General features: G+C 40.9%; 2 protein-coding genes across 2 annotated transcripts in view; one reads left to right on the top strand and one right to left on the bottom strand.

Annotated features, from left to right (window-relative positions):
- Positions 1-20000, bottom strand: part of RBM45 (RNA binding motif protein 45) — a 474379-nt gene that overhangs the window by 366776 nt on the left and 87603 nt on the right. The window lies entirely within an intron of this gene.
- Positions 1-20000, top strand: part of PDE11A (phosphodiesterase 11A) — a 398839-nt gene that overhangs the window by 308358 nt on the left and 70481 nt on the right. Inside the window, exons 13-14 of the mRNA XM_017532656.2 lie at positions 8854-8963; positions 19379-19469. Coding sequence (XP_017388145.1) covers positions 8854-8963; positions 19379-19469 — 201 coding nt within the window. The remainder of the gene's footprint in view (positions 1-8853; positions 8964-19378; positions 19470-20000) is intronic.

The following is a 20000-nucleotide window of genomic DNA, read 5'->3' as shown; positions in this document are numbered from 1 at the left end:
TTCTTTGTATGTTTTTAGCTTCCAGAAAGAAAGAATTTAAAAATTATGCTAATAAATAGATTAAAAATTAAGTCTTATAAGTGGTTATAAATGTAATAAAATATAATAATAAAGTTATAGAAAATTAATCAATTTTTAAATGTATGCATCCAACGTCTACAGAACATGTATAATTGTACCAGACCGTGTTACCCTTCTGAGACTTACATGGACAAGCATTTGCAACCTTAGTTGAGGTTAAGGGTCAACATATTCCCAAAACATGACTGAGGTTTTATGATTTGATAGTTAAGTGCCTTCAGAAGCTTCTGGTTGGGAAAGAAAGTCATTTATATATAGACTGTAAGGTCCTTCCAACTCTGAGCTTGGTAAGGAAAGGATCATTTAAGCCTAAATCAATATTTAATTAATCCCAAATCAATATTTGGCTGCATTCATCTTGAAAAGAGAAGCAAATTAATCAAAACTACCCTGTTCCCATGGACAATTAGACAACCTGCAATTGGCTTGTTGCATTATGTACTCCGGTAAAGAGACATCTAAGCATGTCAGTCCTGGATGGTGATTCCCTATCAGTTGGAAAGGTTCTGGTCTCTGGACCTCAAAATGGGGCTGAGGTGCCCCCTTTTCTGCTCAGCAGACCCAAATATTGGTAGACAAACATTACTGTAAATGCCGAGGGAATATGACCACTAAATCTAGATGCTATAGTCTGCTCAGTAGGGATTTTTCTCCTCCATTGAAGTTTATAGTTGCATACCTGTTCTCCCCCTTTTGCTTTCAACACACATTTTCTCTGATTGGAAAAGGTAAGATCCTTTTCTCAAAGAAGGTATGCTGCAACATCCAGTAGTGTAAATTTACTCATAAGTGCTCCTGGTAAGCAATTAAAATCTGCTTTCACTCTACAGCTTGAGACAGTCCTCTTTTTAAGATGATATGAGCAACTTGTTTGTGGCATTTACAGTAAAACCTTCAAAGAGCAATTTGTTGGCTGAAATAAATTGATTTTTAATAATCTACCAAACAAAGATCCCAGACAGTGACCCTGCTACACTGTATGTACCAGAAATTCAAAAATACCAGAAATTAAATGCTTCTTCTATAAATACTGCCTTTCTGCCCCAAGCTCATAAGGCCTTCAAATTCAAGCCATCTATAGATCAGCAAAGGCACAATGACACAGATTAGGGATATGGTGTGCAGATTCTTCTAGAGGAAGCACTTCCTTGAGAAATCATGTCTTTCAAAACCCTTGGAATTGTCTGAACTGTACTCTTTGCTCTTCTTATCCAAAAGAGTGAGAAAAATGAAGAAGAGAAAGAAAGACTCTTCAAAACCTATCATGCTGTCCCTCAACCTTAGCCAATCCTCCGAAGGCTCTGCTGTAGTGCCTGGACATCAGAATCCACGGTGGAGCATATGGAGCCTACCATCTTCAGCTTTAGAGTGTCTACAACCATTAGGAATTTCTAGTATATCTTTAGATTCCCTCTATCTTAGTTTGCCTCTGCTAGATCTCAGAATCAACAGGATGAACTCATCAGGAAATCCCACATCATTCAATAACTCCAATAGTTGGGTTCAAAAGGAAAGGTGAGAGCAGAATTTCTGGCATCACTTTCTCAGATTGCTGAGCCAGGGCTGCACACATGGCAAGGGCATGCAGTCCGTGGTACACCTCCTCCAGAAACCAAGCAGGAGGAGCTGGACCTTTCTACCAGTTCTCTCTTCCACAAAGCACAACCGATGTTATGACAGCTTCTCTTTAGAAAAGGGTGCTCTGTGGCACTGCTCTGCTGGCTCAAGGGGTAACCAGATTCCATGCACAACAATGGCTGGGATCTTGGCTGTCTTCTTCGCTGCTCTGTTCCTAGTGCCAGGAAATCAGTAAATAATAAATATCTATTCAATGAATGAATGGAAACTTTTCAGAATATCACTGTTTCATTTTAAGCTGGGACAGTTTGATGAAGCATGGGCTAATTCTCGAAACAAAAAATAATGTACAAATACACATACACACATATGTAAAATAGATATTAAACAAATGTTCTTTATGAAAATTTTAGACACAAAGGAAAAATTTTAAGCCAACTGTAATTCCACTACTGATAATATCTTGATGTACATCTTAACAGACTTTTTCCTGTACATATATTTAAATACTTTATAAAGTTGGGGTATTTATAAACTGTTGTATCTTTCTTTTCTCTCCAAACCTCATTTGTAAAGCACCGTATATTATCAAGCACATCCTGATGTGGCAGAGCCATATTTAAACTAAAAATGTCCGATGGCTCTGCAGTATCGACCTCTTGCTACTCAAGAATAACATCCTTTGTGAAATAAAGCCCACACTAAAGGATTCTTATAGCCCTATTATCTAACACTGTGTCATCACAATAGGATTTAAAAGCTCAACTGAACCCACACCTTAACTTAGGGGCTGTGTAGCATAGTAGTAAGAACACAGACGCAGGAGCCAGGCTACATGGGCTTTTTTCCCGCCTCTCTTGTTTTATGGTCTTGTAATCTGGTGCTTCAATATCTTCATCTATAAAATGGGAAGATAAGAACAGTTATCTACCTCAATGAGTTCTTGCAAATATTAAATCAGCTAATGAATTTGAAATATTTAGAAGAATGCCCGGCATAAACTAAGCGCTATAAAAGTTAACTTGTTGACATTATCCCAGGCATCTTCTCAAATATACCCATTGCTCGATAAATGATAGGCAGCTAATAACGCTTTTTATTTTATTTTATTTTATTTTAAGACGGAGTTTCGCTCTTGTTGCCCAGGCTGGAGTGCAGTGGCGCGATCTCGGCTCACCGCAACCTCCGCCTCCTGGGTTCAGGCAATTCTCCTGCCTCAGCCTCCTGAGTAGCTGGGATTACAGGCATACGCCACCATGCCCAGCTGATTTTTTGTATTTTTAGTAGAGACGGGGTTTCACCATGTTGACCAGGATGGTCTCGATCTCTTGACCTCGTGATCCACCCGCCTGGGGCTTCCAAAGTGCTGGGATTACAGGCGTGAGCCACCGCGCCCGGCCATAACGCTTTTCAAATTAGTAAATTCTCTATAGCACCATCTAGTGTTAATATTATAGGTGTTTTGACACCTTTTTGGATTCAACAGGGCTACCAAGCAAGTCTTTTTCTCTGGCCATGATATTCCCCCATTCATTAGTATCATACAGGATCAGCATTAAAATGAGAGTACATCCTGGCTGATTCAAATTTTATGCTGGCTAATGATAGAAATTACTGGGTAGTCTAGGAGACCTTGATAATCAATCTTACTGGCTTGGGTCTTTTGGAGTTCTAGTTATTATATGCTGAAGAAGCTGGGTGTAGGCTTATGGCAGCATACCTTTCAGCCTAATGAAGGGCTATCATTGGAGGCCTGCTCAGCGGGCAGGCATAAGGCTTTGCTGGAGGGGGTGACATGGGAAATAGGTTTGTATGCCCTGGCTGTCTCTTTACTTAAATATGTTGTATTCACTGCATATATTTCTGATATGAACTGCGAGGGAATACAGGTGAGAAGATGTGTTCACATTAAAGCTCAATAAAACCCATAATGATTGGATCAGGAGCAGAAAAGACATTTTATTTGAAAGTAAAAGAATAAACCAGAGTCAAGAATGGGGTAAATGCATTAAAATATACTTCCTGCTGCCTGTCTGTTTTCTTTAGAAAGTATATTGTCTTCAGCAGACAGTTGACTTTTTCTACTCAATATCGGTACCTGCAGGCCTGAATGGATAGCACTAGGAGGAAGATGGATGAGGGTGGGGGAGGGGCAAAAGGACACTTAGTGGCAGGTGGGCATTTTTCAGGCCTGATGACTCCCAGAAACCATTTACCAGGCAGCTTTAAATCACAGTCAAGAGATAGGTGATGCTTCAGTAACTCAGGTATCACAGTAGAGAGAGGTAAATATGTTTTGTGTGACTGTGTGTAGGTGCTGTACTTCAGGGATTCTTCACTCCAAGGATCTAGAGATGGGCTCCATAGTCTTTGAATACCATAAAATTATAGAACATTTTCTAGGAAGAGAGTCTAAGGCCTCTGTTATATTCTTAAAAGTGTCCATGATACAAATAGCTTAAGACCAAGATGATAGATTTCTGGGCAGAGTGGGGATGGGGACTCTGTGGAACACTTTAGCAAAATATGTTCGACCCTATTATAAAATGGATGATAACTGATGGTTTAAAAATGGTTGGGGATTTTGATCTCGAATCTACTAGATGGCATTTGGCTTTAACTACTGATTAAATCTCTAGTTAAATTACCTTATTTTAACATGATCCCTAGTGTTACTGCTCTGATTTATCAGCTAGTTCTGGTCAATAGCATTTTAATGGGCAAGATCTCTCTAAATTTTTGCACACTATCGTTGCACAACAATGATTTCCAGAGCACCATAGTTAATTATTTCATAGTTGATGGACTTTTCAAGTTTTACCTAGTATTAGCAAGACCAAACCCAACATTTTGAGTTTTAAGATGATAGAAATGACAACAAAAGACATTTATCCCCCTTCTGTTTTCAAAAATCACCCTAAAATAACACGGAGAACAAGAAATGTACACAAATCCTGCCTTGCATGGACTCATAACACATGAAGGCAGAAAATGAAGGGAGGATAATTCATAACTTAGCAGAGAAGAGAAACTCAAGTGTCTTCAGAGGTGAGTGTGTGGAGGAAGGGGTATCCATAAGAAAGAATGCTACCCCCAGAACCTATTGAGACTCAGGAACTAGAGGCCTCAGATATTACAAAAATTGGATGATATGGAATGAGGGAGTGATGAAAACAGTGAGTGCCCAAGTCTCCATTTTTTGTGTAGTTGGAGAGCTACTCTTTCCCCTACCTCTGCCACAGCAGAGTATTTGCTGGAGAAACTGAATCCCGGAGTTGGGTACACAGCAAAAGCAAAGTTAGGATGAGGTGCGCACTCAAAATAAGAGGATTAAGTGAAAGCCTACATCCTCACAGGTGGGAAGCTACAGTTCTCTTTTCTTGGGATGCTGACACACGTTTACACCATTGCCAGGCAACAGATTGGAAAGTCCAGAGAAAATGAGTTTAGATGTTGACATTTGGGCATCTCCAGCAAAAGACCAGCTGGCCAAACAGTCACCCCATGGTAAGACACAACAATCTGCAGGCACCACCCACATACACCCACATACATACAGTGAGCTTTGTGATGCCTTACTCTTAAGAATGAATTGACCACCAAAGGTTATCAGACATTTCAGAGAAACCCACAAACACAGAGAAAAGAAGGAGCTCAGAGAACAAAGGCAATACGGGGAACAGCAGAAATTTTCAGATGAATTATGATCAGTATCTTCAGAAAGACAAGAAAAGATCATGCATCCATGGGAGAAGAATAGCACGCTATAGGACAAGGAGCATCAAACAAAAATTTGCTCATAAACTAAACATATTATTATGCCTGGAAAGTAAGAGGAAAGGCCTATATAGGAAATGGAAAAGAAGAGATAAGAAAATAAGGAAATCAGTACAAGAAGCCCAATATCCAACTAATTGGAGTTTCATTCAAGTAGGGCAGAAAAAAAAACTGCTGAAGAGAAAATTAGTTTTTTTTAAAAAAAGAAAAAAGATTAGAAGAACATTGTACTGAAGAAATTGATTTTCCAGATTAGGCTTAACATATGAATTGAATGGGAAAAAAAGTCCCAAACCAAAACATACCTTTGTGAAATTGCTGAACACCAGAAATTGAGAGGTGACTCTAAAAGAAAATCAAGAAACATTCAAAGTATTAGGATTGAGAATGGCATTTTGTCAAAAGCAACTTTGGAAGCTAGAATGCAATAGAGCAGGCCTTCAAAATTCTGAGTGAACATGTTTCAGCCTAGAATTGTGAGGCACGCTGAGTATGAGAATAGAATAAAGACTTTTTTCAGTCATGCAAAGCCTCAAAAACAACCAACTCCCCCAGTGTTTAAAAAAAGTAAGGCCTTTTCTCATGAAGCCCCTGCAGACGTGCTCCTGCAAAATGAGAGGGTAAACGAGGAAAAAGAATGATGTGGGCTGCAGGAGGTGGGGGACCAGACACAGGAGGGGAAGGAGGAACCCCCCTGAATGATGGCGGGGGAAGCTCCGAGGGCGGCTGGCAACAGAGGAGAGACTCCAGACCAGACAGTAGGGTTGGGCTGCAGGAAGGCGTCCTGAGGACAGAAGGATCTAGAAACAAGCTGTGACTGTTTTGACCCTCTTCAAAATTGTTTTGAGAAGGATTTTGCAGAGTTGTGTAGGGTGTAAGAAGACTTAGATGTTTCACGGAAATCCTAACTCCAGGAAACAAGAAAATGTACATTTGTAAGGAAACAATCATTGTATACTGATTGGCTCGGCAGTGAATGATGTTTATAGGATGGTAATATAGGAAAGTTCTGTGGATCACATTGGGAGTGTGAGGGGAGGGTGACCGTAAACTCACCTGCTGCTAGACGTCGGCAGTGTTCAAGGGCAGGCTCTGGCAAAAGGATGCTGGGAGCTTGCCCCCATCTGCCATGCACTAGCTGGGAGACCCATGACTTAGCCTCTCTGTGACTCAGTTTCTCATCTATAACTGGGGGCAGTAATAGTTTCTACCTAATGGGACCACAATGAAAACTACATAAGTTAAGCGGCTGTAAAGCTCTTAGAACAATGTATGGTAGGTACATAGGAAGGACAATATGAGTACTTGGTGAATAACCAAGTGCCAATAATATGTGCATGCTATATAGACATATGGTGGGAAAACTACCAATTTAGGTAAAAAAGAAAATAGAAAGTAGTTGCCTTCGGGAATCAAGAAAGGAGAAGAATGAGGGACTACTGATTTTTTATTCTAAGTCTCAGTATAATTTGAATTTTTTAAATTACTGCAGGCAATACCTTAAGCAAAATAAAATTAGAAAACCTAACAGCCAACTGCAGATTTTAAAGTGAAGGGCATATGTAAGCTTTTTTGTTTGTTTGTTTGTTTGTTTGAGATGGAGACTTGCCCTGTCGCTCAGGCTGGAGTATAGCAATGTGATCTCGGCTCACTGCAACCTCTGCCTCCCTGTTCAAGCAACTCTCCTGCCTCAGCCTCCTGAGTAGCTGGGATTACAGGTGTTTGCCACCAAGTCAGACTAATTTTTGTATTTTCAGTAGAGACAGGGTTTTGCTATGTTGGTCAGGCTGGTCTCGATCTCCTGACCTCAGGTGATCCACCCACCTCGGCCTCCCAAAGTGCTGGGATCACAGGCTTGAGCCACCATGCCCAGCCACATACGCAAGCTTTGACATGAACTATTTCATACTCCCAATTTATTAGCATTCCCATTTTGCATGCAAATGAAGTTATATGTATTTCTAAACGTAGCAGTGAACCCAAGCCTACCTTTTAAAACAAAATTGCTGCTGGGTGCGGAGGCTCACCCCTGTAATCCCAGCACTTTGGGAGGCCAATGCAAGTGGATCACCTGATGTCAGGAGTTTGAGACCAGCTAATAACCTGACTAATGTGGTGAAACCCTGTCTCTACTAAAAATACAAATATTAGCTGGGTGTGGTGGCACGTGCCTATAATCACAGCTACTCAGGAGGCTGAGGCAGGAGAATCACTTGAACCCAGGAGGCGGAGGTTGCAGTGAACCAAGATTGTGCAATTGCACTAGGTGACAGAGGGAGACTCTATCTCCTAAAATAAAATAAAATAAAATTGTCAACACAGGAACCTATTGTTCAGTTATTTCTGCAACAAAAACATAACTAATTTAAAAACAAAATTTTCATTGCCTTAAGAGAAGTGTCTTACAGGTGTGGGCCAGCGATTCTGGATTTTGGGGGGAAAACACACATGAAAAGTGAAGCAATTTGTGCCCTAACCTCCACCTTCCACTGCTCTCTGATAAAGACTTTAATAAGTAATGAAATGAGAGACTTACAAAGGAAAAGAGGGGAAGATATAAAGGCCTTCGATCAAGAAAATGCATAGGCCTACTTTCCCAGAGGTCTACTTCCTCTTCTAAACTAATGAAAGGGCCAGCAGGAACCCAAGAAGCATTGCTGCTCTTGGTTACATAATTATATCAACCTGCTTTTAAAAGAAATCACATCACAGCTGTGCATTTCACCAGCAAGCTACCACAAGATAAGAAAGAATTTCCAATAATGGATACCCCACTCGATTCTCAGTCTGGGTTGACAATCTGGTGTCCACGACACATACTGCCTTATTATCTGTATGAATTTCATCTGTCTAGCAACCTAATATGAATTAAGGTATTTACAAGATAACCTCTAGGATGTCATTGTGTAACAAGCTGAGTATGTTGAAGTCTCTCCTTTTAATATTAGAAAAAAGAAGGGCTGTGTTTTCCTTCTGCCTGCTCTCATTTGGATGGCATCTGGTGGATGTAATGTTCAGTTTTAAATTCCCTGCTCCCTCCTATTCTCCAACCTCCAACCTCCAAACCCTATGCTCGTCATTAAAATGTATAATAACAAAACAAATTTTGCCCTGGGGCTTTGCCAAACTGTCACTGTATCTGGATAGTCCAGCCTTCTCTCTAAAAAGGGAACAAAATAGTCTGAACTGTGTCCCGGTGTGGCAGCATGGGCTGCTGTGACAGCAAGCTAATTCATCACTGTGGGGACCTTGGGCTGTGCAACTGACCACCCAACTTACTGTCATCTGAGGGGTGGCAGTTAATCATCTCCTTAAACGATGTAGGTATGAAAACAGAGCTGACTGTTGCTCAGCACCTAACCTTATCCATCCTCTGTCCCCCAGCAGTGACTGTTGCCATTTTCCCCTTCTTCCCAGACCGCTGGGTTTCAAGAGATTCTGACGGAGGTGGAAATTTTAGCGGTGACTGTGGGATGCCTGTGTCATGACCTCGACCACAGGGGAACCAACAATGCCTTCCAAGCTAAGTAAGTGTTCTAACTGTTGTTATTTTAATGCATTTGCCTTTCTCTTCAGAGCCAAAGGTGACGAATGCTAAAGAGTAAAGCATTAATTTCCTGGCATCCGAGGCCAAGGCCATGCAGGCTTGGGCGTGCATGTCATGGGGCCCATCCATCTTTATAATTCCCTATTCTTCTTCTAATTGCAAATTTGCCCTTCATGTCATGCTTGTTGATTTGATCGGTCTCTGTTGACCTTAGTCAGATAACAAAGCTTGGATTTTAAAGGGCCTACTTTTTTCCTCCCAGAATATTTGCCTTTATGGCATCGTAAGCTTCTGGGACTTGGTACTCTCAAACTCTGGTTTGAGACTGTTAAAATAAAAGCAGTCTTAGGAAATTTGATGAAGCAAAATATAGTTTTCCGTTTCCATTAGAGTTCCTTCCAGGATTCTTTTGATTTTGGGTGTTGTAGAAACTGCAGTGAAATAAAGTCACATTTGAGGAACATAGTTTCTGCTTCTCCCATCCCTACTCCCATATAAAGGTGGAAGAAGCAAAGGAAATGCAAGGATGTGTGGGCAACTATTTGCCACACACAGGATGTGTATAGATAGAAAAATCTGCCCCTCCGCAGGTTTTTCTGGTGAAGATAGCTGTTACTTGGTGGCTCATACTATAGCCAAGGCCACAGAACTTATGGGTGCTAGAAATAAAACCGGGGCCAGGCGCGGTGGCTCAAGCCTGTAATCCCAGCACTTTGGGAGGCCGAGGCGGGTGGATCACGAGGTCAACAGATCGAGACCATCCTGGTCAACATGGTGAAACCCCGTCTCTACTAAAAATACAAAAAATTAGCTGGGCATGGTGGTGTGTGCCTGTAATCCCAGCTACTCAGGAGGCTGAGGCAGGAGAATTGCCTGAACCCAGGAGGCGGAGGTTGCGGTGAGCCGAGATCGCGCCATTGCACTCCAGCCTGGGTAACAAGAGCGAAACTCCGTCTCAAAAAAAAAAAAAAAAAAAAGAAAGAAAGAAAAAAAACCAAAACCCAGGTCTCCTGAATTGTATATTGAGGGTCTGCCTTCAATGTTCCTTTCACTATCTGCCTGCAAACAAAAGATACAGACTTTCAGAAGCTGGAGAGAAAAGTTCTGGGGTGGAGAAGGTAGAGAAGGCTTCGACGAAGAGGTAATATTGACTTCGGATGACTGATCTCATAGCCTCCAGAACAAGTCAGCCTCTATTATCTGACACTTTCACAGCCTGCTCTTTGTCAACAGGTTCTTTTCAGCTCACCATTTCCCCCCCCAAACATCTACCCACTGTGACTTTGGAAGTCTTGGACTCTTGTATTTACTCCTGATCTAGCAGATGAATTTCAATTTTGTGCCCTGTCTCCAATCTGTCTGTATCCTATAGCTCATCACTTCATTGCTTTCTTCTCAATATTCTGTCATTTCTTGACCAAGTCTCTGTGACATCCACTCTGCAGAAACTCAGTCCTGGTTCAATCTAACAATTCAGACTCTTGCTACTCTGCCTAGACTTGTAAAAGCTTTAGGAGAAAATGTCACAGTTGTGAGAGTTAGAGACATACCAAATATATGTTCCTCCCACTCAGCTGGACGCTAGAGCTCCCTGCCAGTCTTTCTGTGTCTCTAGCCAGCCCCATTCCCCATTGCTCTTAGCAGTTTCATATACCAAACTTCTGTCTTCCAAAACCACCTCCTGCTCCCCCGCCTCCCCCGTACCACTCAGCAGATCACCTTGCCTCCTGCTTCATGGAGAAAATTGAGGCCATCAATCGAGAACTCTCTCAATTTCCTCCCCTGCCACCTACAAACTTATCTATCCATCCCCATCCTTCCCTCCTTCCCTCCTGTCTGGGTAAGAGGACTGTCCTTCCCCCGTCCGAGGCTAATCCCTCCACCCTGCCATGGGTCCTTCCTTGCTTCTCCTTGGGGATCTTATGCCATCAATCTTCCTCTCCCCGCTGTATCTACTGTCCCTGTCTGCTGGCTCTCTGCATCCTGTTAATAGAAACAATTCCGCATCTTGAAAAAGGCCTACCCTAATCCCCACCTCACTCTCCAGCTTCGGTTCTATTTCCCTCTTTCCTTCCCAGTCAAACTTCATGGAAAGCTGTCTGGGTTTACTTCCTTCCCTCCCCCAACCCCTGTCCTCCCACACGGCTTCCAGTTCCACCTTGCAGGAGAAATCACCCTCAGGAATGAGATCCGTGGCCCCCTTTTCTCAAAACTGTTAGAACTTTTTGTGTCTTTTCATAATTCTTCTTGCCATGAGATATACTTTGTCACTCCCTCCCTGAAACTCTCTTCCTTTGTCTCACAGAGGGTTTCCATCCACCTGTACAGCCTTGCTTCTCCATTGGCTTGAGGCCTCTGTCTCCCTGCCCCAACCTTGACTGGCGATGCCCTCCCACTTCCTCTCTCGCTTTCCACGATCCTTCAGGCAGGGCCACCAGCCATCTGCTGATGAGCTTAGAATACATTTCTTTGAACCATAATTCTCAGCTTATCTCCAGGCACTTATTCCACTGTTTGAGGGACACCTCCTTTTTGAAGTCCTACAGTCCCCTCAACCTCAGTCTTTTCCTTCATGTGTGTCCCTCTTTATTGTAATCTCTACCCCAATGAATGGCCCTACCAGGAATGTGCGAGTCACCCAGTCTACCCTGCAGCACCCCTCAAAGCTGGCACCTCCTCTGCTTGCTTACAGCAAGGACTGCTTCTTTGCTTGACTCCTGGTTTGCTACAATGAACAGCATGACTCTCCTCCCCAGGCTGCTTGGCATGCCAGAATAAGCTTTATAATTCACAAAGCTGACCAGGATACTCCCCTGTTTAAAAGCCATCCATGCCTCCTGTGGCTTTTAGAATACTGTTCCAGTTCCTTTCGGGCCGTTTTCATTCAGACTCCTGCCCATTTTCCTGGCCCAGTGCCCACTCACTCCTCTACATTCCAGACACAGGGACTCCATGAAGCACTGGTGGGGTCTTGCTCGGTCACATCTCTCTGCTGCCTAATGTGCTGTTTCCCCTGCCTGACATACGCTTCTCTCCTTCTTTCCCTAAAACTCCTCAGAAAGCATCACCTCCAGGTTCCTATCCACCCTAATGTCCCCCATGGTCAATTTCCTATGCCCGCATACTGCCCTGGCTATGCCTTTTCCAAAGTGTGCATCTCATTCCATTTTAATTGCTGACTTGCAGATATGTCTCCTCTTTTTCTTTGGCACATGCAACAGTGGGTGAACTGTGCCTGGAGCATAATAAACAATAAATGTTTGGTGAATGAACAAATGAATGTTAACTGCATGAATGGATGGGATATTTTAACTATAGCACTTCAATGAGGTTTCCTCATTTCTTCGACAGATGCATCCTTTTATAAGACGTTGTTTGTTTTTAACTTTTCTTTTAGGTTTGGGGGTACATGTGAAGGTTTGTTACATAGGCAAACACATGTCATGGGGGTTTGTTAAATACATATTATTTAATCATGTAGGTATTAAGCCCGGAACCTGATAGTTATCTTTTCTGCTCCTCTCCCTCCTTCCACCCTCCTGCCTCACATAGGCCCCAGTGTCTATTGTCTCCTTCTTTGTGTTCATAAGTTCTCATCATTTACCTCCCACTTGTAAGTGAGAACATGTGGTATTTGGTTTTCTGTACCTGCATTAGTTTGCTAAGGTTAATAGCCTCCAGTTTCATCCATGATCCTGCAAAAGACACTACCTCATTCTTTTTTGTGGCTGCATAGTATTCCATGGTGTATATATGTGACATTTTCCTTATCCAATTGTGAATAGTGCTACAATGAAACATTGTTTTATACATTGTCTTGATGCTGCATTAAAGAGCTGGAGCCCATTGAAGTGCACACTGTTTATGCTTTCATTGTAGGATCTCATTGCTCCTTGTTTGGAGTTCTTGTGTCTACACTGCATTATTTTTTTAGGAATCCTCTCTCTCCCAGGCCAATGGTATCATCATCAATGTATCTCCCTTTAGCATGCTATCTCCAGCCCCCTACCACTCTACCACTTATGCAGAAAGATGGGATAAATGTGTTAGAATTGTGTTGTAAAACAAGAGTGAGAGCCTTGTGGGTCCTTTCAAGAGTAAAGTGCCCAATATTTATACTCAGATACCAATGGCGCCTCCCCAGAGAGAGAGCTGGTGGATGGCATTGACAGAGGCCGCTCTTCTTGCTAGTTGATCCCTCAACTATTGGGACCAAGAGTGCTTACCTAATCAAAGCTGGACCAATCAGATTTTTATCTCACAGGAATTTGAAGTTGGATTACCATTATATTAAGTCAGTTAGTTGCAGGGATCCAAGCTGCAGGCTCATGTAGATTTGGGAGCTGAGGCTGCCATTTGGGGAAAGCTATGATGATCAGGTGCAAAATGGATGAAAGAAACAAGAAAACCAGTCTACAAAGAGGAGAGAAGAGTGGAACTGATATTCAGAGAGAAGCAGACTGGAGAGACTGTCACCTGGGAGAAAGACAGAGAAAAGTCAGACTTGATCCCTGGCTCCCTCCATCCTGTTCCTATTTCTAGGACACCCAGCTGTGATTGTGATGACTGGGCTTCTCCAGAGTTCCTGGTATCATTCAATCAGCCTACCGTTTAGCAAAGCTAGTTGTACTCCATTTCTGTTCTTTGCAACTCACACTTCCTGAGACTATGGGAAGAACTGCAGTTTATTGTTTACTGTGTCTTAAGCCCTTACCACCATCAACTCTGTGGAGTTGATATGTTTGTCTCCATTTTACAGGAGGAACTGAGCCTCCTGTAAGTAAGGTAATTAAACTTACCCAAATCCATTCATGTGGTAGAGTGGAGCCTGGACCACGGATGTCTGTTTTCAGAAGCCATTCTTTATTCACTGTATCACGCTCTGGTCCTTGACTTTGTGACATCTATTTTGAGTTGTTGAGCTTCCAATTTATTGGCTGCCTTGTCAGATATATTAGCTCTTGAACAAAAATATATTTTGACATCCAACAGTTCAAAGACAGTAAGCCATAAAAATTATAAAACCAAACTAGAGCTTACTACTTATATTTTTCAGTACCTCAATTTTATACAAAACAAAAACTGAGGGCCCTAAATCTCAGGTTGCTTATATAAGACTGAATAGTATTTACGCATAGGAGGCAGGTATTGAGTAATTGGTACTAGATTTCAGAGAATTTTTTGCATCCTCATATCACATGATCAGATCTGCCTATTCCAAGATAGTATGATGCATTTTCTCAAGAAAATTAACTTTGTACACAGTTTACCCGTTCATGGGATGTTGGGAGCACTGCACCTACCTTATGGAGTCTCTTTTGGACTTAGGACACTTAATGCCACCATTACCCAACCTCCATCGAAATTTCCCTTGACAATGAATGCTGAAGGAGGCTTTTTAGCATCATGGTCAAGAAACTACCTTTTTATGATTAGAATGAGATTTATTCAGTGAGTGTGCCATTGTTTAGAGAGTCCCTTACAAGAAACCTATCTTCTTTTCTTGCTTTTTATTTTCCAGTAAGTGAGTACTTTCTATATTCAAGATGCTGTGCTAGGCATTATGGGAGAAATAAAGAGGTATAGCAAACACCCCTTCTCTTAAAATGCTCCCAGTCTAATTCTAGTTTTTCAAGTGATTTGAAAATGAGATTTAAATGCACCAATTATTATGTGGCAAAGTATATGCTACCTTTTTTTTCATATATAAGGCTATAAAAAAACAGGAGACATTTAGCAAGGGACAAATTACTATATAAAATGCAAAATGCCTCTACAATAAAAAGTGTGACTTTCGTTAGAGCACGATTTGATTTATTCTCTTAGCCTTTCTGATAAGTGAACCTTTGCATTTTCATATTTTGTTCTTAATTTTTAAGTATTGGAGTGCGTGCAATGAATGATCAATAAGTAGAGAGGGCAGCAGTACCATAGTGCTTTGAAATTGCTCTGTTCACACCTCTCCCCTGTTTTCTCCAGGGACAGCGTTCCCCACTCATCCTTCTCTCTATTACAGCTGCCCCTGATGATTAAATATCAGTACCAAGCAGCTTTGTAGTATATTCTCCTAGGAGACTTCTTCTATTTATTTCTAGCATAATCTCTTATACTCATTTCTTGGGAATGAAAACCCATCTTGTCGCTTTCGGCCAGGTCCCAGAAGTGAAATACTGGGGCACATTAATCTGCCATGACAGCCTAATCCCATTCCTCACCACCTCCCAACAATTCTCAATTTCCTAATTACCTTTCATAGTTTTCCTTCTTAAAGTTTCCTTTAAGTCAGGCTGCACACTGCCATTCAGTCTCTTTTTCAAAGAATATGCATATCTAGGGAAGTTACGAAGGTACATTTACATTTGCACACATTTTTGGTGCCTGTGCAAAGTGCTGAATGCCTGAAGGGAAATTTTCACTTTGACTTTTCTTTTTAACAAGTTTCTCCTCATTGAGCTGCCTATCCAAAATGAAAAACTTTAGTATTTTAGAATGACCTAATCAATAACACACATCATAAATACTTACATATATAAAGATATTTGTACTTATGGAATGTGGATTCTCTTCCTCTCTCCATATACCCTACATATATAATTGTATTTTCACAACTACAGGATGTGTGCCCCGAAGACACTTTTGTGATGGACATACTTAGCACAGACAATTAAAATGAGGTGTGTTGTTAAAGTCCATTTTTTCCATATGTGATTGATCTCAGGGTTTTTTTTTTTTTCATATTTTATGTGAGAAAGTAGAAGCATACCTTTATAAGTAGAAGTATATTATGTGAGAGACATGACCACTTTATAAATGGTTTTACGATCGACTGGGCGCAGTGGCTTACGCCTGTAATCCCAGCACTTTGGGAGGCTAAGGTGGGCAGATCGCAAGGTCAGGAGTTCAAGATCAGCCTGGCCAACATGGTGAAACCCCATCTCTACTAAAGATACAAAAAATTAGCTGGGCATGGTGGCACGCGCCTGTAATCCCAGCTACTTGGGAGACTGAGGCAGGAGAATCACTTGAACCTGGGAGGCAGAGGTTGCAGTGAGCCAAGGTAGCACCATTGCACTGCAGCCTGGGCAACAGCGGGAGACTCTGTCTCAAAAAAAAAAAAAAAAGGTTTTATGATCAATTAATAGTAATAATGCTGCATATTATGTCCCCCCCAGCCACAAAATCACAATGCATTTTCACATATTGCCACCTATAGAAAATTCTTACCATAAATAAACAGATTCACTTTTTAAAGCCAGCATTTTCCAAACTTATTTGGCCATGGAACCCTTTTTACTTCTTCCCTTAATGCTATTTACCATTCAGAAGAACTAGTATTCTGTAGAATACTTTTCATAAAGCTTATCTGCACACACACATGCGCATGCACACACACACACACACACACACACACATACACACACACACATACACACACATTGCCACTTATATTAAAACTGTAGACTTGGTTCTTGGTGGTCCTAGGAAGTCCCTGGTTGTGTAACAGCAGATATAGGCAGCATTCCTAGTGGGCCTTGGCCTGAGACAAAAGGCAGTGAGGGGTTTGGCAGTCTAGAAAATCTGCCAGGGACCAAATCTAATCGTATAAATAAGGGATCCATTTGGAAATGGAAGTATCCTTGCTTAGATTTAAAAAAAAAAAAAAAAACCCTCGAAGTTGTGTTAGTGCCATGCTCCATCTCTGAGGTTTAAGATGGCATCTTGCTTGCAGAAAAGTGAGAATTTTTAGTGCAAAATTTATCAGAGAAAAATTCCTGACACAATTATAGGGGGTTGTGAGCTTCCTGAAGATCAGAACATGTCTTATTTCCCTTTGTATTCCACATGCGTGAGGCCTGCTCAAACCATAGACAGTGGCTGCCTTTGCACAAATACCATGAGATAGAACACACCAGATCGGAGGCATATGGATATGGGGGAGAGGCCTCCCTCCTATGCACAGAAAGTAGCAGTGCATCAGAAGCCATGGTGTATTTGTTAAAAGGTGTCATCATTGTCCCTATCCCCATTTGCTTAAAGGAGAAAACATCTCCTTATTCACTGAAACAAAGAAGATACAGAGTGACTTCTGATCATCTCACTGATGTAACTTTTGGAGAGTCTGTTAACCCAACATGAATAAAGGAAGAAATAACATTTTGTATCTAGACTAGATACAAAACATTCACACTAGTAAGTGAGGTGCATGCGAGAATGGCTGATTCACAGGAATGATCACAGGAATCTAAGCCTGTGGTTAGTAGTGATACTAATAGAATTCTGAATTAAATTTTGAAATTTTCTTTCATTGATAACAACCAGCTTGGTAAAAATGGGGAATCAAATATCAAATATGTGTGATAATTATAATTATCATTTTCATTATGTAATAAGAAGCTTAAAAACTTGGATACAAATCTAGAACTGATAAAAGCTAGCTGTGTGACCTTGGGAAAGTTATTTAACTTCTCTGAGCCCTGTTTTCCTCATGTGTAAATGAGAAAATAATACTTATATCATGATCACTGTCAGGACTAAATGCTATAATGTATTCAGTTGTTAACATATAGACTAGTGCATGGTAGATACTAATGGTTGCTTTTATTAATAATAATATTATTATAAAATATGCTAACACCCTTATTATCAACCTCCCAACTTGAACTGTAGTCTCTCGACATAGTAACTACTGTAAACTTATTAGACAAGAAACCAATATCTTTTAAAGCACTTACTCCATGCCAGGTACTAGAATGTGATGTGCACACAAAGCATCACAGAATTTTAACAGCTAAGAAAAAGGCCTATAGTATACATTTTGAAACATGTATCTTCATGGAAATGAGCTCTATGTAAGACAAATAGTAACAAACAGTAAATATTAGTTTATCACTGATTACTAAGATTCACCTAGCAAATTTTCACTTATTAAATGATATAAATTAAGGCAAGATTTAAAGAAATAACACATACATGTTTAAAATCTAATACCCGCCTTACTAAGCACTTTACTAAGAATAATAATTCCTATATTTTATATTTTATCGTTTCATATAATATTCAGTAATCACTACTGAACCTAATCCTGTTGGATGAGCAACCACATGTTGGGAGAGTCTTTCCAAGAATTACAGGTCCCTTGTACCCCCGAACTGATGGTGGTTTTGGGCTGCCTCACACTGAAGATGGAGGAAAGCTTGTGACCAAAATTCTTCATGTTGCATTTAGATGCAGTCCTTGCTTCTTTCACTGGCAGAACAAATTGTGTGTAGTCAATCCCCAGCATTTCCAAGTTAAGGCCAAATGGCGCTTTCAGTGTCGAAGACCCCTGCAATAAGCAAGAAAGAACAAAAAGCTCTAGATGGATCCTTAGCCTGAGTCCTGTGGCTGCCTTTTATACTGTGGACTTCTCTGGGATCTCTTGATTCTTAAGATGCTCTAACTCCCATTCCTTAAACAAAGTTGGAAATAAATGTTTTTGAATTTCTTTTTTTGAGTCTTGTTCTGTCCCCCAGTCTGGAGTACAACGGCACAATATTGGCTTACTGTAACCTCTGCTTCCTGATTTCAAGCAATTCTCCTGCCTCACACTCCTAAGTAATGAACACTTTGCAGAACTGACATTGTTAAGAAATGCATTGTTCTACAAAAATGAAATTTCAGATAATTCAAAGTAATCCCTTTAAGTATCAATGAGTATTTTATTAATTTAAAATAGAAATAGTCATATGTGTTTTAATTATTGATTAATAATTAATATAGACTACAATCTACTACATGCTGGGAACTGTAATAGACATTTTCAAATATTTTATTGTTGTCATAAATAACAGGTTAGGTAGATAATATAATCTTAGAGACAAAGAAACTGAATCTTAAAGAGGCCAAATAACCATTCAAAGCTGCTACTTGGAGGAAGAGCTGAGATTTCATTCCAAATCCAGAGAACTTTCAGAGCTCCATACTGAGATATCATAGCGTGACTGTGGACTGGGAAGCCATACTGGAAGGTTGTCAGCCTTTCATGTAGAGTAGATAAAATGTACTCTGCAGAATATTCACAAGGTCATCTCCTATGGAAGGTCAAATTCGTTTTGACAGTTGTTCTGAACACTCAGAAGTCACAGAATTTAAAAAGACAATTATGTCTTTTTTTCCTCAGAACATCCATAGCCCTTCGATTGGACCTGGAGCATATTTCTACAGTGTATTAGTATTTGCATTGTTTTTATGTGCATTATTTTTCCTTATGATCTCGTCTCATCTTTCTCACTAGTCTGTAAATTTCTCAGGGCCGGAGACTGCCGAATTCATCATATATCATCCATGGCATCTAGCCTAATACCTAGAAAGTTCTATGTATTAGGAACTTTCTTACATTTCTCTGTCCTCTTTCAGGAGTGGCTCCGCCCTGGCCCAGCTCTATGGAACCTCTGCTACCTTGGAGCATCACCATTTTAACCATGCCGTGATGATCCTTCAAAGTGAGGTACAGGCCCGACGGTCTACTTCTCCGCTTGACAGAAACCAGAACAACTCTGTTTCCTCCCTCTCTTTCTTTGTGGTGCCACAGGTAGAGACAAAGAAGCCGGAAAACCATTTCTAAGTCAAATTACTGGGCCTTGGTGGCTTTTGCTGTTCTTTTAGATACCTGAGCAGGACCCTACAGAGTCTTCTGAGCTAATTCACTTGGGCTTAATTATTGATTATGAGGCTTTTCAGATTCACTTAACAAGGTAACAGATATAGACTGCTTGTCACTAGAGCATGACCTAACCTTCCTCAAAGGATACAGAGCACTAAGGGAATGACTTAATCCAAATAGTGAGTGGCCCAACATTCCCATTTTGTGAAACTCTAAGTCATTTTAAAAGATGGTAGAAGTAAAAATAGGGTGAGAAAGTTACACTTTATTAGCACAACTAAGAAACGATAAAACATAAAAGATCTTAAAATTGCTGGTGGGACCAGTTAGGATGTGAGAACTGCAGCTAAACTTAAGACTCAGGGCTGATGCCAT

Source organism: Cebus imitator, unplaced genomic scaffold (assembly GCF_001604975.1).
Source record: "Cebus imitator isolate Cc_AM_T3 unplaced genomic scaffold, Cebus_imitator-1.0 Scaffold78, whole genome shotgun sequence".
Lineage (NCBI taxonomy): Eukaryota > Metazoa > Chordata > Mammalia > Primates > Cebidae > Cebus > Cebus imitator.
The sequence above is the reverse complement of the archived record's forward strand: the minus strand, read 5'-3'. Positions and strand labels throughout refer to the sequence as shown.